Here is a 25,923-nt window from a genome sequence, read left to right on the forward strand (position 1 = left end):
AAAAACGGCTCGGAGTATATAATTTCTTGGAAGATTAATGTTATTGGAGGTCCATCTCCGCAGTAACCAGAGCTGTGCGTTGCACATCTATGTGTGTACCCCGGTAAATGACGTCACTCACCAAATGGTATTTTGAGCGAAAATCAGTGAACATCTTCCGCAGGACCCGAATATCGTCGTTGAACGACAGAAGAAACGCCATTTCAAGATTTGGAGGCTTAGATCGGATTGTTAAACTGGTCCTGGGTGTAGGACATCGCTTAAACTTTTTGCAATTTGAGGTTGGGCTGAAGGCGGTAAACACAGCACGAATCTTAATGGGGGTGCTGTCTGTGGTGAGGGAGATAGATTCGTTACTAGGAGGGAGTTGTCTTTTAAGACTTAAGTCCAGAAAATCCTTAATCATGGAGTCGCTTTGAAGGTGAATGGATTCTCTTTAAACGACTTTTGTGTTTCAGAAACTGAGCGGGTGCAATGGACCTTGAATGTCCCAAGTTGATGTGATCAGGATTTTTTAATGGTAAATTTACTATATACCACTTCCTAAAACTTTGTGAGAAGATCATCTAATAGTTCTTCTAGGCTGATCGAACTCATTATGGAAAATTTGCATATACATACATAGTCGCCGCCAATTGACTTTCGTGCTTCGTGCGGTAATTCGCCGGCTCAGTTTAAATGCATACACTTATACATAAGCAGCTGCCTTTTTTTTGTGTGGATTAGATGTCATTAAGCAGGAGTACCACCCAAAAATCAAAGAATGGCAGTAATACAGAGTTGCCCTATTTAGACCGAGGCAGTTGCCGAGAGTTGCCATAATTTTTCGCCTTTAAACGTGTGGTGCGGGCATATCTCCTGATGAGCCGCGTGTTATACACAGCAAATAGTAACGTTTAAAAACAGGTGGTCTTCCATGTCCCTAATTGTACCACCGCTGTTCAAATCCAAATACTTTTGGACTTTGAGATTCTTGGGATTCCGGCGCATGCTGGCGCCTTGACTCCTACGTCGAAGCTCGCTGGGCCGAGCTTCAAATCGTAGCAACGAATGACGAGCGAGTATTTTGGCACCAAGTATCGAAATGCTAATCCAATTCTTCCGCCTTGGATCACTCCAGGGCATTATAAATTTGGTCGCTTTGACGTGTAAGGTATAACACAGAATGTGACTTGACTTGGCTAGACACCTCGGTTGCTCGGGAGCCTAACGATGGGATAAAACTAGCTGCTGGGCAAGATAGTTAGAGGCACAGCCAAGTTACTGCTGCAAAAATAGTTTAACATTCTAAAACTGGTGGTCGTGTGTCGCAGACAGAGGTCAACTTATAGAATGCACTGCAAAAGCTTAAATAAACTTCTTTTGTAAGCGATATCTTCACATTTTTATTTGAACAAGTGTGATGGTGACAAAGAAATTTGCTAACGCAATATAAATGTTTTATTTGTTTACCACTATTTCTGATTTTTTTTATCTTGAAAATTTTGCTGGTATGTAGACAATGTGAGTCGCACTGCTACGTGTTGGTCATTTTTCCGTCAGGTTCCTCCGCAAGATGACCTCTTTATTGAATTAGCTTGAAATTGTCCACAAGATTTCAGCTCTGTAAAAACTTCAGTGAAAAATGCTGGTTCTGCATTTATCTTCAGCATCTTACTACTTAGTCTGTTCACGATAAATAAGCATCTGAAATAAAATAGACAGATTTATAATAAATATTTATATTGAAGTTCACTTAATAGTAGATAATATTGCCTTATGGTCTCAATATATTCACGTTTTATATGGTTTGAATGCATTTTTAACTAGTAAAAATATTGTAGTCGAAATACTTTTAATTCTCAAAAAAATGTTGAAAGAAGAAGAAATAAGATATTGATTTCGGAACTTGAAACTCTAATGCTATTCGTTGCACTCACAAAGATCTGTATTGTTAACCCAGCATTACTAGACGCCAATGATTTACAAAACATAATCAATGAGCGTTCTACGAACATAACCTTTACTGACTTTATAGAAATAACCAAATAGGTTATATTTTATAAATGTGAGAAAATATTTTAATAAAATACTCTGAAGGCACATCAAAACTGTGACTGGAATGTTTCTTCTTAACTTTGACGAGGAGGTAATGGTGAATGGTACTTTGTACCCTAATGGAAAGAGTTCAACATATTCCGATATAACAGGCCACAGAGAAATATTAGATCTACCATACTTACAAAGACTGAGAACGTGCGGTACATTGACGAAATCGAGGAGGAATTGATAAAACGGACCTTAATATCAAGATTAAACGTAACTATTTTTTTGATTTTCTGCTAAGCGCCAGACGACTCGAGGTCAACGAGATATTCTGGCTCGCATTGAAGGTTTCACTTCACTTACATATGGATGGTGTTAACACGATTACCTACCAAAAGAGCGGGTCACTAACCAAGTATGCATAAGGGCCTTGTTGTGATGCACTGTCAGCAGCTTTTGCAGGCAATAAAAGTTTCGGACGTTGCTGGGTGATATACCACACCAAAGGCACAGTGACAGTGATTTCACTGAGTAAAGCTAGCATACATTATAACAAATTTTGTTTTAAAGCTTTCGTTGATTTTTTAAATTAAAAGATGTTGGTCACCGGCGCGCTACGTTTAATCAAAGTCTTACTCTGAAACTTCTTAATTCTTATATATATATATTTTATACTAAGAGCAGCATTGCTCATGGCACTGGTAATGTTCTCAAAAAGCTTTGAAAATTATTTTGAAACTGACCGGACGGTAAATAAACAACTTTCATACAAACACTTTCATACAAACGTTTTAAACAATTTACCACTGTTGCGGGTGGAATTTCCCAAATCGCCAAAACACGTATTTACAAAGTTCTTATGTAGAGCTTTGAAAATAAGTTTGAAATAAATCGGACAAAACTTTAAAATACTCCAAAAAAAATCGTAGAATCGCATTTCTGCTTCGAAAAATGTGAAACAGGTCTCAAATGATTTTTCATATAGATCCTTCCAATCATACAGAACAGAAGATAAACTTTACTTCCGCTCCTTCCGATAAAAAAGGATTCTTTGCCATCAAGCGTGAAAAGGATCACCATTCCTTGCTCAGAAGAGTTAGATATTCAAGCAACTTCTGTGCCGCTACTCTTAATGAGTAAATAGAGAACGCGACCACAGCCAAGAGGCTGCAGTCTCCCTTCCGTGGAGATTGACATTTTGTATGTGGAATATTTAAAATGGCCAACTTTCCTAGACCTTTTCACAGCTGTCTATATAACCAATCTATGGTTAACAGAGGTCAAAAAGCAATTTTATCGCAACTTAAAGATAGACGGGGAAGCAAAGGCAATCACTTCCTCTTTAAACTTTCGTCAGTTTCGCAGGAACTGGAGCTGTTATTCAAGACCTATAGAGCACCATTTAAGGTTGCTTGAAAGCTCTACAGTACGCCCGCATAAGTATTGTGAGAATGCCTTCTATTTTAGATGTGCGCTTTTAAGCTAACCGTGGAAATAGCAGTTCCACAACAAGGTAGACATTCCGATGTGGCACGACTTGAATTTCTTTACTTTACTTTACTCAAAGAAGAACTATCCAGTGCAGTTGTGCCCCCCGGGGCTTGCAGATGTCCGTTGGTGATAGGTCCAGCTACATAAAACACCAAAATCTCTACCGGTACGGGTATTATGAACATTTCTCATTCAGGCAGGATCCAAATCGAAAACTCCGCTTTCGTTCTGTCCAATCGTACTCGGCGGCACACAATATTACATTAGCGAATCGCTACTGGACATGAAGATCATTTTCAGTATTTATTTATTTTTTAATTTTTTTCCTAACGCGAATCCCGATGCAACGTACTGCATCCCACATCCCGATGCAACGTACTGCATCCCACTTCCCGCCCAACCGACCGAGGGGCGCAGTCGTATAAAGTACGACACGAGAAGCAAAGTAAATTTACAAAAAAATAACGATACAATTTAAAAGTATGTGTACAAATACAATTACAAATACAAATAAGACTATCTACTTGCTAAATAGTTTAGAATAGAAGACTTTATACGAGGAAGAGAAGACTCCTAGCAGAAAACTCTGGAATGCTCATGTTCATGCAAAGAATAATTAGTTGAGCATAATTGGCTAGTCAACACAGAAGAGTCAATTTCACCAGTAATTAATTTATGAATAAATATTACACCCAACATAGTTCTACGATTAATTAAAGAAAGAAGGTTAATCATTAGAAGTCTTCTAGAGTATGACGGTAACCGCACACGAGAATCCCAATTTAAGCCTCGAAGGGAAAAAAGCATTGTGCAGAATTGTTGTTGAACCTTTTCAATTCTGTTCTGAAGGATAGCATATTGTGGTGACCAGATACATGAGGCTTACTTAAGAATAGGTCGTACCAGAGATGCTGACTGGCCCAGTAGTTAAGTCGAATGTCGCAAGAATTTATTCCTTTTCCACAAGGATTTCGGTGAGCCCAACCAATTTAAGAAGATCTTACTATGTTTTGGGAGGTGAAAGAGCTGCTAGCCAAACTAGCTAAAGAGCCAGATTCCATAGCGAAAAAAGTCTATACACTGGTAAGCTGACACCGATGAGTTCACTCCTATTCAAAACGTTAGCTTTTACGAAGATCTCTTCATGATGGGTTCAATCTTCCCCTAAGGCCATGTAGCAGCGAAAATCAGGATCGCTCCTGTGAGGACCATCTCCCTTCCTCGCTTAGTTGTGTGGCGCAGACTTGCTACCTACCATAGCTGCCTGTCGAAAGATAGGAGCTTTTCTGCTTGACCGTCTCAGCAATAGAAGAAGAAGAGTCGCCAAGATTGCACAATCCACCAACTTCAGCAAATAGTCCCATGTTGGCTCCGACTGCAAATCTGCAGAACTGGCTAGCATTGGTTTTTCCTCATGCGACCTCGTGGGATGGTAGTGGTGGCATCGACCATAATATAATCGCCACAATATCAAAGGCCAGCTCCCATCTAAACAGTCCATGAATTGGATTAACAGTTACATTCCGTTATATGTAACTTGCAAATCTCATAACGAAGATCGCTCCTCCGGATTCGGCTTAGCTCTTAAAGTCGTTTTATAAAACGCGGTCAGAAACCTGATATTCAATTTCCAAAGGACTTCAGCTGTATTGAGCTATTCGAAGCTTAAGAGCGGCAAGCTGTCCATACTCAATGCATAGAGTACCCCAAGGAAAATCAGTGTTTGATCGACAAGTAACTTATAACAAGCTCAAGCCCAATCATTAATTCCAATCCGTTCATGATCACAATGGAGTCATGAGAGCATGCGAGAAAGCTTCTGAGTCTTAGCGCTATAACGAAGACATCCAATACTCCTTCCACGTCTCTTTCCTTCATTTCCAGCATCGCGTCTCCCACCATGGTGGAAAAGAGATGACACGATTGATCTGGAGCAGGTTGTTGGTTCCAAAACTCAGAAATCTAGTCAAGGCCACGATAAATTTGTGTCGAGCAGTGTAGTGTATCGCAAAAGGTTGCAATCTCAACTTATGGGAGTCAAACGATCCAGCTTCTCCGGTCCGTTCGACGTGCGCATACAGGCGTCGATTTCGTTATTATGTCGAGCATGCCTCATCACTAAGGGCTATGTATGCGTATTTGAATGCTTCAGTACACGAGCCATACATTTAGAAGCTAATTTGCTAATTTGTTTCTCGACGAGGGTGCCGCCAACAAATGTACACCAGCAACGGCAAAACGTTCCGTGGAGCCACCAAAGCCTTCTCGCGCATCTTCATAATAGCCACAAAAACGAGTATAATTTCATCTTATGGCCATCAAAAATTGTCCCTGCGCTTCAACCCTCCAAATGCTTCCCCCATATGGGTGGCGTATGGGAAGCAGAAGTAAGTCATGAAGAGTTATCGACAATCTTATCCAAATAGAAGCCTTTCTTAACTCGAGGCCAATCTCTCCATTATCGGAGAATAAGGCCCTCAGTCCAGGTAATTTCCTAGTCGGCTATCATTTTATATCGTTTACGGAGCCTGCAATTTAAGAGAATGCAGCGCTGGCAACGTCTCAAAGCTCTTAATCAACAGTTCTGTTTCCGTTGGGAAAATGCATACCTCAAGGAGCTGCACAAAAGGAACAAATAGAATCATCGAACGAGAAACCTTTTGAACAGCGACATGGTTATCTTCAAAGTAGACAATCTTACGTCCAACGAATGCTGCCCGGCCAGGTCCACGCCACGCATCCATGCCTGCGGCGTCATTACGAGGACCGTGGCTAAACTCAACCACCTCCCAATTGACTCCGACCCCACCATTCCATATATACAAACCTCGTTTGTGTCTACAAAATCATATTTTTTAAAAACCTCTTGTTGCCTACTTCAGAGATATGGTTCCCCACCCAAGCAACAACAGACAACAGCCCCATGGAGCCGGGTCGTATTGATGACAGGTCTGCCGTGGAGTGCACTCTGCGGATGTCCCTCCGTCTACTGAGCCTGAACTCTGAGAAGCGTCTCCGGGCAGTACTCATTAACAAGTACATGATCAACTGCCAGGCCCACTCATCCTCAAGCCGCAGTAATAACCGCTGCCGGTCCTATGGTAAGGACCACCATAGTTTGCCTTGTATTATCCACGGGACAATAATAATCAATATGTATTTAATTAAAGCTATTACCTAGGGATGCTATGTAGTTAGCTTTTGCCACTTCCCGATTTATGGGAAAACGCTATAATATTCGAAAAAAATTAGAGAGAACATTTATTTGTGAGGTCCGGCAACCACTAACTTTCGTTAATGAACATGGTCTTCCACATCATTGGCAACATTGACCAAAAGTCTATTTTCTATGCACAATGCCGTTTCTTATAAGACTTCGTAAGACTTGTTGTATTTAGATTTTTCTAATAATTTTCTAAGGCTAACAATTCTTGAGTCTTTTCCTTGACAAATGACTACTTTTCTTTTACCTGTTTGTTCCTATTATGGCATATTCTAAGTGAGTATAAGTATTTGTTTCTTGGCCCATGTATTAAATCGTTATCACAATTCTGAAGCTGAAGAACCCACTATATACTTGGGCTTAGGTCAGCTTTATTCATAAGTAAAGTCAGTAAGTGACAATCTGTAATAATTTTTAAATGTTTACCTAAGATCGTAACAGTCATAAAGCTGCTGCTTTAGGGCAGCACCGAAAAAAAAGAAAAGTTAGAGACATATTTTGAAAGCATCTTACATAAAAATTCTTTTTAAGTAATTACGACAACACCCCAACGCACCCAACCATTACCAACATAAATTGCCAATATTGTGGTATGCTGAACTCGCAACAAATGCGCTAAGGAAATAATAAACAAATCTATAACGCCTATAACAATCTTTGACGAACGTTTTTGAATCGCTTCAACATTTAAAATGTACAGCATAGTACAGCATAATAATTGCACAAAACCTACAAAGAGCAAGTTTGTGAATGTAGTCGGCAAAGATTATCGTAAAAATTGCTAGGACTGATCAAAAAACCGATGGCACAAGTAACTGCATAAAAGTGTATGAGAAGGCATAATGACAAAAGAGAGGAATCTATAGTCCACAGATTCGTTTGAACCATCCTAGTGACCCCACTTGGATGAAATATACAAATGATGCTGCAACAGCCCATGTTCAAGTGCTGTAAATACAAAACACTAGAGTGCATTCTAGTTACGCAGATCGGGGTAAGAAAATAAATAAATCAAAAAGATAGTATTTACTAAAAGCTAAGGGTTTCATCTCAAAATCATATTTTTGTCTTACTTATGGTACAACTGCAGCAAGCACCATGTGGTCGCTTAAGATTCCATAACTGACCTACGCTAAGTAATATCATGTTAGAGTAATAAGTAGCAAGGGTAAGGAAAAGACCCTAATTAAAAACAATATTTTATGATCGCTGCTGCCGAAAATACATTGACAGCAGACCTAAGAAAAGAATTTCTGTTAGTATATAAGACCTAGGGTTCGTAAGAATAAAGTCAGTATCTTACAAGTACTCAAAAACGGACGGATCCGTCCATCAAGTATATTTCATTTTTATGTATGGTTGTATGCTGTTCTAGTTATATATGTACTTAGCTTGATCTATTTTTGTCTAAAGCTTAAGCTCTTGGTTTTGGAAGATCAAGGTAAAGTTTGTCTTCTTTTTGTTTTTTTTTTTTTTTTTTTTTTTTTAAGGTGGGCATCCAAATATTCTAATGAGATGTACTTGAAATAAAAGTTCGATTTTCAGTTAGTTTGATAATGGTGTAAATGGTCTAATATGTACATAATTTTAAAATTAGTGCGATTCAGCAAAAAAACTGCACTTGAATTTAAAATTGTTATAGTTGCTGCGGAGCATTTTTACTAAACGTACTTACCTGTCCCAAAAATTTTCTTTTGAGTCCTCAACCAAAAATGGTTTAAGTGGATAGCTGATTTCGTTACCCATGTACGAATATGATAGATACAGACAGGTAAGAACAGAAGCTTGAAGATCTGATTCCTTTGTTTCCTCTCCGTTAACAAGCTCGCGTACTAACATGTATACAAATACAACATTTGCTGGGTTGATGAACGCCACGTCCTAAAATAAATTAAAATTTTAAAGTTACAATTTACAAGTTACAATAATGTTATTGTATGAAGCCCTATTTTATTTTCTAAGACACCAATATCAACACTTAAATTGCGCTGAACCCACGGGTATAATAGTTTTTGCAACTGTGTGCAACAGCAGGTAGCATCTCCACCCCATATCGTATATATTCTAGCGGCCATGCAGTACGAGTTTGTTTTCGATAATCGATAACTTGCCGCGTTTCCAAGCTCATTCGAAAAAAAGGCGATATAACTATCCTGTTTTTTTTGTAAATCACTAATTGCCCTTTACAAGAGTTACCAAATTTGACAAGTAGCTTGTTTAATATTACAGGTCAAACATCTTTCATTTCATTGCTATTGCAACCGCCTCCACCATAAGTTATAAATCAAATAAATAAATCAATTAGAACTGCAAGTTTAATCCAACATTTGAAATCAATTGTCTTTTGGGATATTCGAATATTATATAGATCTACACATGCAATTTAAAGAATTTCATCAAGATCGGCTAAGAAACAAAAGTTATGAAATCAAACGTGTGGTTATATTGGCATATGTGATCCATGAAGTGCGTTTGCGCACAACCCAGAGACATGATAGAAATCCTTTTTTTGTAGTGGCTGGCCCCGCCTTTAGATTTTGGTAGACTCTTTTGTGCCTGCGGTAAATGGGACACACATTCAAATTCTCTATTATATCTTATATGACATAAATGAAATAGTTATATTTTAAAATATAATTTTGTCGTTTGTAGTGGGGACCTATTTGGCTTAAGATAATAAGCTTCTTAGTCTTATTTCTGCAAGGATAATTAATCCTCAGCTTGTCAAACAATTTTGACGAATACCAAAAGTTGAACAATTTCAATTCCTATTCTTGTTGCTGTGCACACACATACATACATTTATTTCTTCTCGTCTTCTCTCTTTGTATTTATAAAAACGTTCAATTTCTGTTCTTTATAACAATAAATATTTTATGCTAATCAACAATGATAAGATTTATTTGTTTTATCGAACTGGTGGTAAGGAGTGATGTTCTTCCGACTATCGCACTAGAGGCGCAAGAAGATTTCAGCAGAAACTTGTTCGATTCCGTAAAAGTTAGAGAGCAGTCATTTAACTATTGGAAAATAAGAATATTGTGGTAATTGAAGCCATTAAAAGAAATTTTATTTTATTTTGGTTTATTAAAATCAGTAATTATAGAAAATGAAAAGTATCCACTCCCTTCGAGGCTCGGCTACATCACGTATTAGCACCACCCATGACGTTATACAGAGCGGTCCAAGGTAATCCAGATCCGTAAACTCAAATGGCCATCCATTGGCCTTCAGTCTGTCCTCCGGCAATTGTAGGTTCAGCTGGCTGCGCTCTATGTAGCTTGCACACGCTACATTCAGGAATTACTGTAGGCAACATTCGACTCAGTTTCGTTATCCAAATTCTGGTCTTGATGTCGCCTATCATGGTAGTGATAAACAATCAATTTATTGGTGTTTTGGCCTCCTTGCACTATGCGGTATACATCGTAGGTGACCCTCAAGTAAGTTACTTCTGCAAATGCTGACTGGTTAGCGTCCACAAAAACATACAGTTGTATTGCCCTTCGAAACCTATCCAAGTTGTTATATCCTGACGCCATTTATTAATGGCGTGCGATCTCATCCGGTAACGGTTGCACATTCCATTGTCAAATCTCACACATTGGTAACTTTTCAGTTTTCATGGGACAGCTAAGAAATCCCAAAGGATCAAATGTTGACATGCTCAAGCTCAAGAATTCCTTCAATGAGGGACTCGCTCCAAATGTAGTACAAATCGGAGAACTGTATAGTATTTCATATTAAATTTGAAATCGTCCGTGGGTAGCTGGTTACACAAGCCCAGAATCTTTTCTTAAGCTTCGCTCCCTCCGATGCCAATGTTGGCCGGAGGCGCCGGAAGAACTGGAAGTAAACCGACACAATTCAAATCCAGCTTTCGCATGTTATTCTTTTACTCTTTGTGATAGGACAATAGCTTCACCGTCACTGTCAAAACTATCCTCATAGTCGTCAACATAGTGACATTTAATAATGGATTTAAAGGCGCCAGGATCTGAATCCCGATAGTGCAATACATTCAAGTTGTTTACATAATGCGAGGCGCTTGGCAAGCATGCTGCTTCAACTCGTGAGCTCCCGTCGCCACAGGAATCGTTGCGCTTATCTATTCTACGGCCGGATCAACACTTAATGAAACATCGCTCTGCTGTCTCCATAAAAGCCAACAACATTTTCTCGGAAATAAAAGAGAATAGCCATTACTGACTTGTAGTGTTGCGGTCGCTTGAATTATGCCAAATTCAATGAAATGTCGGCGACCTTTGCTGCCACGTCGAATACCAATCTTATCCTATCCCATAAGTGCGCAGATACCAATTGCAGTTTGCACTGGCAGTCCAAAATGCACACCACTATACAGTTTCAGTGGAAGTCGAATCCGCTGCCTGTGGCACTCGTCCAGTATTCACCAATCTATAACCTGCTGGCTGCGGTGCATTACGACTCATGACATCAGGGTCATGTAAAAGACGATGAAGCATAAGCATGAAGCATTCGTTGGCCCTTTTGCAGTTCGCCATCTCGTAGCGACCAAATCCTTCGTCAGTGTAGGATTCACTAAATGCTGTTCTCCGTAAGCTGATTTTAGAAAGGCGGCAAGGTAACTGCCTCGTGAAGCAAATGGCACACATTTTCACTATGTTTTGGTCCAGTTTTGCCTGGACTCCTCTCTATTATGTGCTTCTCCAGATTCGTACAGTTGTACGCCAAAGTTTTTTTTCGTAATTGCCCAAAAGAATATTGGATTGGCCTCAGATTGGCTTCCAAGCTCAAGTAGATCGCATCATTCCTGGGAGTCGCCCATGCGAATTTCATCCTTATGGTACACCACGTCTTATCCTTACTGCAATTCGCACTTGCTGTCGCTTACAAAAACGAATGTGGAGCTGCAATTTGTTATCTGCAAGGCTTACGGATGGCTCCTGGTCAAGTTACTCTGATGTTAGTAGTCAGCGCATGTGGTGCAAATGGTCAAGCGCAAGTGTTTTATTCTGAAGTTACATAGGTTAGAACATAGATATATATTCCCGCAGAATCTTACTGTAGTCTTTCCTCCTACTTCATTTTAACTAACGACAGCTTAAGATGTAAGTAATGGCGGCAAAAAGCCAAAAAATATGTGCCCGAACACGCAGGGGGCTCAAAATCATTGTCCAAGTATCTTTGTTCAGAGTAATTTGAGGAGTATTTTAAAATTTTCGGAAACTGCATTCCTCCTTGGTATAAATGTTGGTCTAGGATAGGGGGGTGACATTTGCCGATCCAATTCATATCCACAAATCCTTATGAAAAAGTATTTCAGACGCATTTCACTGTATTTGCAGAATCCAAGCTTCTATTGTAAAAAATGTGACTCCAAAGTTTTCTTAAGTTTCTCCGATTTTTAAGCTCTACATTAGTGGACGGATCTGTCCAGCTTAAGTACTTGTAAGATACTTACTTTATTCTTACGAATCCTAGGTCTTATATACTAACAGAAATTCTTTTTTTTTAGGTCTGCTGTCAATGCATTATTGGCAGCAACGATCATAAAATATGGTGTTTATTTAGGGTCTTTTCCTCACCCTTGCTACTTATTATTCTATCATGATATTTCTTAGCGTAGGTCACTTATGAAATCTTAAGCGACCACATCGGCGCTATCTTTTTTTATTCTGCTTGCTGCAGCTGTACGATATGGTGTGATATACTTTTATTTATTTATTTATTAATGGTCGACAAAACGAGTGTCTTCCCCATTATTCCAAAGATTGTACAATAGAATAATATGCTAATTATATGCTTTTACCGAAGATAAAAGTGAGACTCGGTATCACGTGTTCATGTGTGAACAATTAGAACTTAATGTGTATTGATTTGAGCGATATTGGAATCTTTTCGTAAAATCCTCCCCTATATACAAATTTAAAGTATACTTTCAGCAATTTTGGAAATTCCACTCATAACTATTGTTTACAATCAGATCCGCTTTGAAATCATTTTCAAAGGTCTGTGAAAAAATTCAGTTATGGTCTTAGCAAAAGTCACCGCTCTTGAATAGCAAATGCAGATCAAAGTTTTAATGAACGAAACTTTTTTTTGTCATCTCCAAGATTTTTCACCTAAAGACAAACCGTTGATTGCAGCTCTTGGCTCTTTATTCAATGCAACTTAATCATATTTTGCAATGCTATCTTGAACTCCACTAAAAATTCAGAGGGCTTATTTAAAATAGAACGGGTCGACTTAAATTTCCCACGGTGGGCAAACTCATCTAAAATAAGCACAAGACTTGCCACGGACAATGCCGGGAATACCCGCTAGCAATCCACAATGTTTGATCTCTCTATCGATACTAGTATCGATAACAGGTACTATCGAATACTGACGCCAACTTGCACGCATCGTACATTTCCTTTAATAGCTGTGGGTATAACTTTTGCCAACGGAGGCTCGTGCTATTTCGCAGGTATAAGTCGCTGGTCTGCCAAAATTAGTACAATTAGCAGAGAAGATAATGGAAATTTCAATTTTTAGAATTTCACACATTAATCTGATTGCAAAACTATTGTCAATTCTAATGCAATTAAATTTAACGATACAGACGGCGGCCTGGCAATTAAAGTAAAAGCAAAAGTTTTTCTCAATCAACGTCAGCTGGACTTCACACAAAAAAAAAAGAAAATCGAACGTACCATACCAAAACGACAACTTGTACTAATACCTCGAGAAATTTACAGTAGATGAACCATATTGCAGTCCTATATGGATCGTCCCCGAAAAAGCGGATGCCTCAGGACATAAATCCTTGGAAAACTTGACAGACGTCAATATTTTACTACTATTGACATAGCCAAAGGCTTCAATCAAATCGAAATGGAAGAAACCTCTGTTTAAAAATCGGTCTTTTCAGCAAACATCGGCCACTTTGACTTAAAAATTGGTTTAAATATTGCACCAGCTCATTTTCAGGGATTGCTGCATAATGTCTTAAGAAAACTACCCTAATTAGCATCGTCTGACATATATTGAAGATATAATTGTGTATTCAACTTTCTTGGATACGATAACTGCGATGAAAAACTTTCCTTTGCTAAAATCGGCAAAACAAATCAAATCATTTTTATAATTTTTTGGTTTTTGAGTACATTTATTCCTAATTTCTCATACAAATCCAAGCTATTAACACTTGGGCCTTAAAAAGGAGCCACAACAATACAAAATACACCCAATCTAGTTTAAAGTAACCACTGAATCATACAAAGAAGAAAACCTTTAAATTAATTCGACCGACAAATTAAGATTACAAAATCGGGACAAGATGACGTTCAAATAACAAAATATTCTTCGAAAAGTATAATAAACATAGAATATATCCAATTGACCCTTGAAAAGACTAAGGATTATATATTTTTGCAAAAGAAGCTCTGCACGTAACATGAAACATGAGAAAAATTACTGAATTTTCCAACGGCAATAAATTGAATCAATTCAATAAAGGAGATGATACCATTAACGATTCTAGAGAATATATAAACATATAAACTAAAATAAAAAAAAATATGGATATTAACAACAAAATTGATAACATGTTTAAGCAACTACAATTACTACTATCCCAGATTCTCAGAAATAATATAAAATATAATAAATAATAAAATGAGACATTTGTAACCAATGCAAATTAGAACACAGAGATAGTAGACCAATGGAAATAACTACCGAACCCCTGTAAAAGAAAAATATGTATAGATTTTTACTTTATTTCTATATATATATACAACTGTTTGTCCTGATTGACTGACCGACTGACTGGAGATCTAGAAGGTAGCTAAAATTGTTGCTGTAGTTACCTTATGTGATGAAGCACCTAAAGATGGGTTTTCGGGAAATTCTACCTACGTGTGTGGAAATATCTTTAAAATCCGTTGACACGTGTTTCACATTTTTCTCAAAATCAAAGCTTCTTTGGCAGAGAGTGCGGTTTTTAGAAATTATTAGTGAACTTATTTTCAGAGATCTACATAAGAGCTTAATGTACTCGTGTTACAGTGATTTGGGAAATTCCGCCCATAACAATGGTTAATTAGTTAAAAACAGTTTTATGAAAGTTTTTTGCTTAACATCAGATCGGCCTAACAAGTGCTTCGCACTTTTTGGAAAATCTAGCCCCCCTTGATGGAAATAAGGATCAAAGATTTGTCGGTGACGTTTCGCTCTCAAATTCAATGCTAGGGATTTATATGAAATATCATCTTAGATGTAATTGCCATTTCTTTGTTAAATAAACGATTCAAAGAATTTTTGTGTTAAAGTCTTAAGTTTTGCCTGATTTGCTTTAAACTTATTTTCAAAGTTCTACATAAGAACTTAATGAATACGTATTTCCTTGATTTGGGAAATATCACCCGCAGCAGCGGTAAATTCGCGTAAATCGGCTGTAGGAAAGTTTTTTTTTAACTTACCGATCGGTTTCAAATTCATTTTTAAAGATCTTTGACAGCATTTATTTAATAAAAATCATATATGTATACAATATACAAAAATATACAATTATTCCAAATTTCCCTCACTTATAGGTGTTATAGGTATTCAACGGTAAAGATTAGTTAGGAGCAAAAAGAGCTTTGTTTAACATGGGAAAATCCCAAGGAATTAGAGCAGATAAAGATTCGGTATTGGTGTATAACTACCCGCAAAACACGAAGAGTAGGCATAGAACGTCTTTATAAATCAATTAACGCGAAAATTAGAGTAATCAACGGTCAAATGACTCACAGAATAAAACCAAAACAATAGAAATTATTCTTTACAGATACAATCATATTGGAGGAAGACAAATTGTACATCATAACAGTATATTTAAGAAAAAGAAAAAAATAATGAGAATCAATATTTCCCGTAGGTACACTTATACTAATTACGTTAATGACTATGTTAATTAGCGCAACGACAATCTCACAAACGATTAAGAATAAGAAAAATAAACAAAAGTCTTCTTATAAGCACTGTAGAAACAACCTACAAATACTTATTTGGCATATTATATGCAGATCACAATAACGAATTTGATAAACAGTTACAAACATTAGCAAAGAATAAAGTTCAACCTTAAACAAAGTTTAAATTTGAGTAATAGCCCGGCCTTGCCCGTTCTCAAAAAGCTTTGAAAAAATTGATAATTTGAAACTGATCGGACGGTAAACAAACAACTTTAATACAAGCGGTTTCCCCTAATTTACCACTGTTGCGGGTGGGATTTCCCAAATCGTCAAAGCACGTATTTATTAAGTTTGTATGCATAACTTAAAAATAATTTTGAAGCAAATCGGAAAAAAATAAAAACATCAAAAAAATCTTTGATGAGGATGCTTTGATTCTGCCAAAAAAGTAAAACAGGTCTCAAATGAGTTTTCTTATGTATCTTTGGAAATGAACTTAAGCCCGAAACGTCAGCCACCAAATCTTTGATACCCATTTCCACCAAGGGGAATACATTTTTGGAAGAGTGTGAAACACCTCTTAAATGAATTTAAGCAAAGAACTTTGAAATTGAGTTTGAGGCCGTTCGGATGGTAAACAAAAAAGTTTCATACAAACTTTTTTCGCAATTTTTCCATACTTGCACCTTCATCACATAAGGTAGTTACAGTAAAAGCTTCTTAGCTCTTACGGTTTTGGCTGCGCGTTGATCACCACTCAGTCAGTCAGTCAGTTAGTTAGGACAAATAGTTTTATATAGATATTAATGAACTAAATAACCAGATAAGGTAAATTTAACCGTAAATTATAAAAGCATGTTCAATTAAAAAATACACATTCAAAATGTGTAAAGAACATAAAAACTCGGCATGATTAAACTTTGATCATTGTCTTCACCTATTGATGGTACAGTTTATATATTAGATAAAACGTTTACAAAAGTAAAACTAACAAGTAAGAGGTTCTAGTCAAGAGCTCCCGACTAAAGAATACCCTGAACCCTCTTATTCCAACACCAAATAAAAAACCAAAAAAAAAAACCAAAACTTCCCTTGGCAGGGTTCGAACTTGCAACTGACCGCATTACTTGCTGTCGACTCTACACAACAGCTACACCAGCAAAAAAAAAAAAAAAAATACTTTCCCCGGTAGGGCTCGAACTTGCGACAGACCGCACCACTTGCTATGCCTCTACTCAGCAACCACACCAATAATTAAGTTCTTATGATAAAAAGGAACTAAAATAACATTACAGAAAAAAGCCGCAATTACCATGCTGTTAGAACGCGAAGCACACGCGCATGAATGTGTGTGTGTACATGTATACAGAAATGCTTAAAGCTGTTGCCCCATTCAATTGCGCAGTTGTATATAACTTTGGTTTTTCTAAACCGATCATTATGAAATTTTCTACAGTATATCTTCTTGTACAATAGAATACTTGTGTATTAAGGAAAAGACAATTGCATTTAAATTGCGGCTTAAATCGGTTGGCAATTAAACTTGGTTTATAAGCTTGATTTATAGCTGTGGGGTGGTAGCGGGGAGGTGGCGTACCCAATTTGCTAAAAAAAAAAGGATTATAATCTCGATTTTTATCGGTTGCTTGGAAACGGAATAAGTTATCGATTATCGGAAACAAACTCGATCTGCGCATGGAGTAGGAGAACCTACAACAAGTCTCTAGCTCTTATAGTTTCTAAGATTCTTGCGTTCATACATACGGACGGACGGAGAGACAGGCGCACATGGCTAGATCGACTCGGCTGTTGATGCTGATCAAGAATATATATACTTTATGGGGTCGGAGATGCTTTCTTCTGCCTATTACATACATTTGCATTTTGCACAATACAATATACCCTTTTTAGGGTATACAAAATTATTACACTAACGCGTTTAGAAATGAAAGAATCAATTTTTCTTTCTTTTTTCCCTTTTCTTTTTTTGAGTTTTAGAAAGATTTGATTTTTTGTGTATTTCCAGATTTGGCACTTGGTACGAGCTCAAAACTTAACGTGATCAAGTCTTAGTATGAGTTCAAAACTGAATACCGATTGAAAATTATTACAAGTACCAATTATAATTAATTGTGCCAGATTAAATTTAGTATAGCGAAAGTATTGCAGACTTAATGCTGCCGATAAACCATAAATCATTAAATTCGCCTAAAGTCAATCAGATGTTCCCTCTGGAGATCAAGTAATGAATTCGCCGTGTATAGTGGAGCTCATCTGTGAAGATTAAAATTGTCTAAAATTCGAAATTCCTATTTGCTTACGAAAACCACAAAAATTTTCAATTGGTCATATATTTCTTGTTATCTTTGTTTCTCCATTGCGATGATCCCCATGTTGGTCATAAGATACAAGTAAAAGGCTCTAGTCGGGAGGTTCCGACTAGGGAATACCCTGAACCCTCTTCTACCAACACCAAGTACAGCTGGCACATGCGCTCGTTTGCTTCAAAGGTAATAAAAACAAATTTTAAGAAAAAATCCCCTCGGTAGGGTTCGAACTTGCAACAGACCAAACTTCTTTCCGCCGCCTCTACTTAACAGCCCCACCAAGATCTATGAATAGAATATATTTGCATATTCCCAGAAAGTCAATTGCGTTTAAGTTGTGGCTTAAATTAATGAGCAGTTATAATTGGTTTAATTACTTGACTTATAGCTATGTGGTGGGGAGGTGGTGATAGGTATTTGATATATGTATATAAAGCTACATATCAAGTTTGGTAACTCTACCTCAAATTATTTACCAAATTTGCTCAAAAACAGGATTTTGATATCGATTACTTGCAAACGGGACAAGTTATCGATTAGTGGAAATAAACTCGTACTGTGCGGGCACTAGGCGACCTACGTTCCAAATTACATGTCTTAGGTCTTATAGGTTCTGAGATTCTTTCTTTCATACATACGGACGGGCGGTCGGAGAGACTAGATCGACTCAGCTATTGATCAAGAATATATCTACATATATCTATATGTACTTTATCGGGCCAGAGATGATTCCTTCTGCCTGATTTATACATTTGCTCATTGCACAAACTATTATAGCCAAAGACTTGAAATTTACGAAATTACGAGTTCGATTCCGATCATAGATAATTTAGAATAAAAACAATATCGAAATTATATTTTTATTATTCTTAGCTTCTAGAAAAGAACATACAGATCAAGTATCCTAATATTTCTTGCTTACTTTTTTTAAAATCGATTAGATTAAGATTATAAGGCTACGCACACTGCGGCGAATTTTAAAAACTCTGTCCATCTTTTTATTTTGTACGTAGAGTCAATTATATTAACTATTGCTTAGATCACTGTAAAAAGTTGTATAATACTTGGCCTGGATCTAAGTTTTTTTACGGGCAGTATGTATGTGACCACAGACTCATTTGGAAGATCACTTTGGGTTTTCAGTATATTTGATTAAAGGTCAGCTTTTACGACTTAACCCTAATCAAAAATTCCTACTTATGTCGTTTTTCAATTAGTTAGGTTGGTGTAGGTTAACCCGACTCTTTTTATTCTGGTCTGTTTATTTTCATATCTCGAGATTAGAAATTTATAAAAAATGGAATTAAAAGTTGCAGTTATTTACCTGCCAGCCTTGCAATAATAAGCTTCGATCGACAGCTCTCAGCCACATAACAGCGTCTCCAGGATCAAATTTATTTAATCTATGGCACCGGTAATGTAAAAACAAACCGAGACATTTTAATAACTCGGATGTTGATGCCTGCAAATGGGACCTCAGTAGAGAAAAGCTAGGATATGCTATCTTCATTCAATAGTTACCTGAATAACAGTTTTGCGTGGTAAATGATTCTGATTCGTATTCTTAATTTGAATTGAAGATATCTGTAACTGCTGAGGCAGGGTAAGAGCTAAGGGTTGTTTTTGAATCAATTTGTTGTGATTTGATATTGAGTTTGTATTATTAACTCTTCCTAGTTCTTTCGCTGTTGATGGCTTTTGCGCTTTTGTTGATGGGAAGAGTGGAAGCTCCCGAATAATATGGCTTTGATTACAATGGTGCTGTTGATGCTGATGCTCTTCAATATGATTACAGTGGAGTTGAATATTTTTGTTTTTATCAGAAGATGACGTATATGAAGCTTCTAATAGCTGAGTCTTAAAGCATGTAGTTGGCAAATTTGCACATTTATTCTTATTTTCAACTTTTTTCTTATTATGAGCTGTAGATAATTTTTTCCAAGATAGAGCATTAATAAAAAGAGAATGCTTTTTTAAGCTTTTTTCAATTGAACTTTTTTCCGATATAACAGTTGAGTTTTCATTATGAGCATCCAGGTCATTGTTAATTGTGTCTTTTGATGAATATGCAAGGTTGTTGAAGTTGTGCGAGCTTATCTGCGTGTGCATATTAAATTGCACGCTTCCGCAAGTATTTTGGTGTCCGGAGCCATTCTTCGATATTTGATGTGAAATAGCTTTTTTATTTTCACGGTTTTTAGCATTATTTAACTGCTCATAGGAAAAATTATTCAATTGTGAGTCAATTGATTCAGAATTTTCATTTGTTTTCTGATTTTGAATGTGCGTTGATTGATTATAAGGAAAATTGGGCTGTGATGAATACACTGGATGTCTATCTCGTGGATTAAAACTTAGAACCGTGCCCATTATAACTAAAATAAGAAAAGTCAATTTATTGTTGTGTGCTATTTAAATTAATTTAATACAATGTATTCCAAAATACTATCTTTCTCTCGCGACTGTGTATTTTATACATAATTTATATCGTTTTTTAGTTGCTTAAAAAATGTAACGTTTCTGAATAAATGCAATTACCTGAATTTTTCAATAAAAATACACTTAATCTATTGAATATCCCATGGACAAAGCGAGATATTGGAACAATTATTGGTAACTGATTAGTTGAAGATCTAAGGTAAACTTGAAATTTAGTTTAGTTTTTTAAGTGTTTATGTTTTAAACTCAACGTAACATTTTATATATACTGTTTTTGCAAATGTCCCTATGAAAACACAATTAACAAGAAAGCTTCTGAAATATTTCTGAAATCGATTTATGAACGCGTAACTTACATCCAACCAACCCTTGTGTTCAGCACTACTGGGCATGCTCCGCGAAAATTGTCACCCCTATTTTTGCTGTTTATGAATATAACATCATACTATATATACTATCTCTGCAAAATAAAAGAAAAGGATATATATATATATTAGATATGAGAGCACATTTTCTAATATTAGTACCAATAATGTCTTTGTACAGCCTAAAAAGAAAGTGATATGTTTTTGTCTCTATGTATGAACTTTTAATGCAATTTTTTAAAAATTAATATTTGGTAGGCGATCGTCTTTTTTTAATAACAACCTTCAGTCGATTTTACATGGGCAAAATACGTTTTTTCCTATACGATTTTTACCTATTCCTTTCAACACCTTGTGTGTTATTGTGGAATTGCCATTGGAATTTAAATGAGCACACTGGGCGGGTTCTTGAGTAAAAATAGCGTATCGTATGAAAGAATCTATATAATAATAAGCCGTATACATCATTATCAACAAGCAAATTGAGATTTTTTATAAAATATTCTATTTATATTCTACACCCAAAACATAGGTTATTAGTTAATTTCTTGCTTCTGTTTTGGTAAAAGAAGGTTGAAGGTATCTTCTAGCCAGGCACTTTCTACAAAAATAATTTTTACCATGTAGCTATTGAAACGATATTTCGTCTTATTTTTAAAATATCGATCAATATTAATTTTGAGTAATGGTTTTTTAGACAACTCAAAAACTATAAAATTAAGGTAAAAATTGATAAAAAAAAAGGAAAGATTAAGATACCTCTTTGGATACCTTTCCCATTTCTCTCAGGGCTTTAATTTTTAAGCTTAAGCTTTGTGATTTGGTTTAACACAAATATATTCACATATGCACAAGTAAAAATTTTAATTAATCTCTTATATTTTCCATATAATTGTTAGGTGTCGCAGCATATACTTTATTATGTTCACAAGATGTACTTTCCTGCATTCTCCACTAACTTACTTTAAGCGAGTATAAATTGGGAATACATGAATGTAAATGTGAATAGTGGGTTGGAAGGAAGAATCTGCGTAAAGATTTTTTCTGCCCAGCTCAGATCAAAGCTATTTTATTGTTTCCGTTCATCAGGGGTATGGAGAATTTAGTCAATCAGGGCCGCAGTGTCGAACTACTCTCTTTTGTAAGACACCCTCTACATAATAACAATAATTATAAAACAAATAAGAGGTTCTAGTCGGGAGCTCCCGACTAGGGGATACCCTAAACCCTCTTCTTTCAACATCAAATGCATATATATATTCTATTTTAGAAGCTATATGTGAAGTTTGGTGACTATAGATCTTATTATTTACCAAAATTGCCCAAAAAACAGGATATCGATATCGATTTTTATCGATTGCTTGTAAACGGAGTAAGTTATCGATTATCGTTATTGTTATGAGTTCGGGACCTATTAAAATAACAATTTTTATTTAAATTAATTATTCTTATTACTGACTATTTTAAGATTGTCTTGGCATTCATGTAGCCCTTTATGGTTTAAATGACGGTGCATAATCTATGAATTATACCTTCGATGTCTTTGATAGTTATAAGGCTCTTAACTCTATTTTCTAATTTAAAACTCTATTTTCAAATGTCTTTTATTTTATTTGTTTCTTTTTTATCGTCAATAATTTCGATAGCTGCTCCTAATTAATCTATGCTATTTTCGTAACTTTTTAGGTAAATAACGTGTGATATAAATTAAGAGGAGTTTAATGTTCTTATCGGTCCTAGATTGATCTTTGAAATAGGTGGTTATCTGGTTATTGAATGAAATTCAATATGTCCTTCAGTGAAGAGTTTCAATGGGGTATATCGTGAGGCCGAGTGGATAGCGTTGTTATAGGTAATTATTGTTTATGCCAACATCTCTTCATGGTCTATAGGCGCGTTAGTTTTCATTTTCTTCTCTATTATGGTTATGTTTATTTCTGTCAGTGTCGAATATAGTCTTTCCATAGGGGCGTTGCTGGATAATTGTTGGAATGATATTACGTGGAGCTGTATGATTTAAAAATTTTTGTAAAAAGATTTGAAGAGTATTCTTCTCCTTGGCCACAAATAATTTTTATTATGGTATACCGAATATTTGCATACAATATCCGTATCCGGATTGTGGAGCCTGTTGCAAATTATTGTGACCACGTACATTATTCGGCTTTTCAGTTTCTTGATATTTTTTTTTTATGTTGGTGTCGATCGTACTTTGATGTTTTGCAGGTGTCTCAGTTGTTAATCGTTTGCGTGGCTTTTGTTTTTATGTTTGAAAAAATTATTGTCTGCTCAACTTGGCGTTAATGCCTCTATGATTGGACGAAATGTGTCGTTTACGGATTTTGTTTTCTAGAGTGTCTGCTCTTATCAGGTCTATTAATTGATTCGTGAATCTAACAACTTTATAAATGCTGCTGTGTAAAGTAAAATTTCTGAATTGTTTTGATATTTCGTATGTAGCATAAATTGCAGACGTCTTATTTGGTCTTATTATGTTCCATAGTATTATGTATGATTAATTCAGGTTTGATCGTCAAATTTTCTTAAAGGGTATCGCGTGAGAATTTTGGTATTGTTGCCGATTGAAAATAATAATTGGATATTATAGTCGCTTATCGGTTTTTTTTTTTCATCTAATTCTTCTAAGTTGGAATGTATTGTATCTCCTGTATTGGCAATTATCGATTTGTGATCATTAATATGTTCTTCTTTTTGAATTCTACTTAACGCGTATGCGATTACGTTTTGTGATCCTTATTTATAGATAACTTAAAAATCGTATTATAGTAGCTGGAGTTTCAACGAACCAACTTTGAATTGGGTTCTTTAGAACTCATGAGCCAAGTTAATGGTAGATGATCTGTTATAATTTAGAATTTTTTTCAGAAAGGTAGGGTCTATGGTATTAAGTCGCCCAAATTATTGCTAGCATCCCCTTTCGACGGATGAGTTATTTTCTTCTCCCTCGGAACCTCAAGGTTCTGCAAGCGAAAAACAAAAAACAAAACTCCAAGGATCTATTTATTCTTTGTTTATAGTTACTTGTTTTTGTCTTTTAGTTGAGCAGTAAGAGATTTTGTAATTTTTAAGAAGTCTCCAATGAATTGTAATAGCCCAATAGTCCTAAAGGGACATCTTTTCTTGTTTTGGGGTGGGGGAATTTCTTAACTGTGTCTGTCTTTTTAGGGGTTGGTTTTATACCCTCATTGATCATTATATGCCCTAAGTACTCTATTCCTCTTTTCAAAAATTCAGATTTGTCCGAGTGTAGTTTTAACTTTCCTTCTGTAAATTTGTTAAAAACTTGTTTTAGCGGTTCAGTGTGCTCCTGAAGCGATGCTGAGAGCATATTGATGTCGTCAAAGTACACTTGACAAAATTTCCCTACTGCTAATATAATAATATATTTATAATATATATTTTACCTGATTCTTTTAAATGTTGCGGGTGCTATTGTTAACCCAAAAGTCATTCTAGTGAACTTATAGTGTTTACCTTCAGCCGAGAATGCTGATTTTGCAGTGTCAACTCTATCTGCTGGCAGCCATTTGGTAAGACGAGAATCGAAAGGTGTTGTGTGTATTTTTAAAAGTTATTATTATGTCTTGATCTAATAATTTATTTAGTTGACCTCTGCTCTTTCGACGTTTCCGTATATAAACGGTTTTGTGTAGATTGGATGTCATGATTTATAAGATTGTTAAAAATTGGTTTTCTCTGGTCCTCCTTGGTGGAAACGGGGTTCAAAGATTTTGTAGTTGACGTTTCGCCCTTAAATTTATTTACAAGAATCTACATAAATATCATGTCAGGCGTTTTTCACATATGTAGCAAAATCTAAACTCCTTTGGTTGAAAGTGCATATCAAAATTTTTTTTGTATAATTTTAAGTTTTGTATAATTTGCATCAAACTTATTTTCAAAGCTCTATATAATATAATGAATACGTGTTTCAGCGATTTGGGAAATTCCATTCTCAATACTGGTAAAATGGCGGAAAACGTTTGTGTGAAATTTTTTGATTACTGTCCGCTCAGTTTCAAAATCGTTTTCAAAGCTTTTTGAGATTTTTAGTTTTATAACATATGTGCCACGAACAAGGCCGGATTATACCCGCTAGTAATACTATTATATATTGTATATATATATTCTGTGTTTCCTATCAAGATAAATAGGGCGAGCTTAATTTCGTTTATTTGTTCGTAACGTCGGGTCACTAACGGTTCGGGTCGGGTCACTCGCTGAATTAACATGTGTAATTCGGATTAAAGGAGCAAAATCTTCCCGCTTATCTGCAAAATTGGTCACAAGATAATCTTTAATCTAGTCCCAATGGAGTGAGATTCGTGCTGATAATGGAACGTCGTTGGCTTTTGCACTAGCTGACAAAAACTGATTGCTTTATATGTAATTCCAGACAATAGCTGATTGCTATAAGTGAAACAGGTGACAATATATGGATTGCTATATTTGCAATAGCCAACAAACAGCTGCTTGCATATGTACACTTGCTGACAAAAGCTTATATGTGCAATAGCTGACCAAAACTGTTTTCTATATTAAAATATTGAAGGCAAATTCAAGAAAAGCACGATGTTTTGGTCATGGCTTGGTACCGTAAAATATTTTATATAAACATGGGTCAAAATTTCCCACCATCATATCGAGATGTGTACTATATAGCCAGATGCTGTGCACATTAGGCATAGCCATATGTATGCTTGGTTAAGCTCGTTTTATAACTGTTTATGCTTATATATTGATATGTACACATATGCGCAAGCACCAAGAATAATTGGTGGATCTAGAATGTAATATGCCGCTTGACAATATTAAAATGCCATAAAAAAAAATATTTTTTTCCGGTACCAAAAATTAGTAGAATCTTATTCGACTAGAATCCATAAGCTCCGGTTGAAACATTAATTTTAAAAAAATAAAAAATAATTAAAAATCAATGCTTGCATTCGAAACAGAAATCTATATACGGTTTATAATTTTTTTTTGGTTGCTAAAAGCAAATTTATCTGTATGCAAAGACTATGGATTGGCAGCGGCATTTAGTGGTGAGTTTTCAGAAGCTTACTTAGCGAACTAGGCCGCTGCGCAGTCCGCTGATTATCCCTAAC

At 36.0% G+C, this 25,923-nt stretch overlaps 1 protein-coding gene and 1 long non-coding RNA gene across 2 annotated transcripts; one reads left to right on the top strand and one right to left on the bottom strand.

Moving 5' to 3' along the window:
• Positions 1-1,353: 1,353 nt before the first annotated feature.
• On the bottom strand, positions 1,354-20,751 carry Cdk5alpha (Cdk5 activator-like protein). The gene is made up of 5 exons (XM_002060074.4): positions 20,529-20,751; positions 19,512-20,365; positions 19,315-19,452; positions 8,415-8,620; positions 1,354-1,686 (listed from the first exon to the last, which is right to left on the bottom strand). The coding sequence occupies exons 2-5, from the start codon at positions 20,358-20,360 to the stop codon at positions 1,539-1,541; spliced, it is 1,341 nt and encodes a 446-aa protein (XP_002060110.1). The 5' UTR covers positions 20,361-20,365; positions 20,529-20,751; the 3' UTR covers positions 1,354-1,538.
• On the top strand, positions 12,743-15,035 carry LOC26531107 (uncharacterized). The gene is made up of 2 exons (XR_001449658.3): positions 12,743-13,190; positions 13,259-15,035. It is a non-coding gene; the product is annotated as an uncharacterized lncRNA (long non-coding RNA).
• Positions 20,752-25,923: the final 5,172 nt, after the last annotated feature.

The sequence above is a fragment of the Drosophila virilis genome, unplaced genomic scaffold (genome assembly GCF_030788295.1).
Source record: "Drosophila virilis strain 15010-1051.87 unplaced genomic scaffold, Dvir_AGI_RSII-ME tig00001590, whole genome shotgun sequence".
Taxonomy (NCBI): Eukaryota; Metazoa; Arthropoda; class Insecta; order Diptera; family Drosophilidae; genus Drosophila; species Drosophila virilis.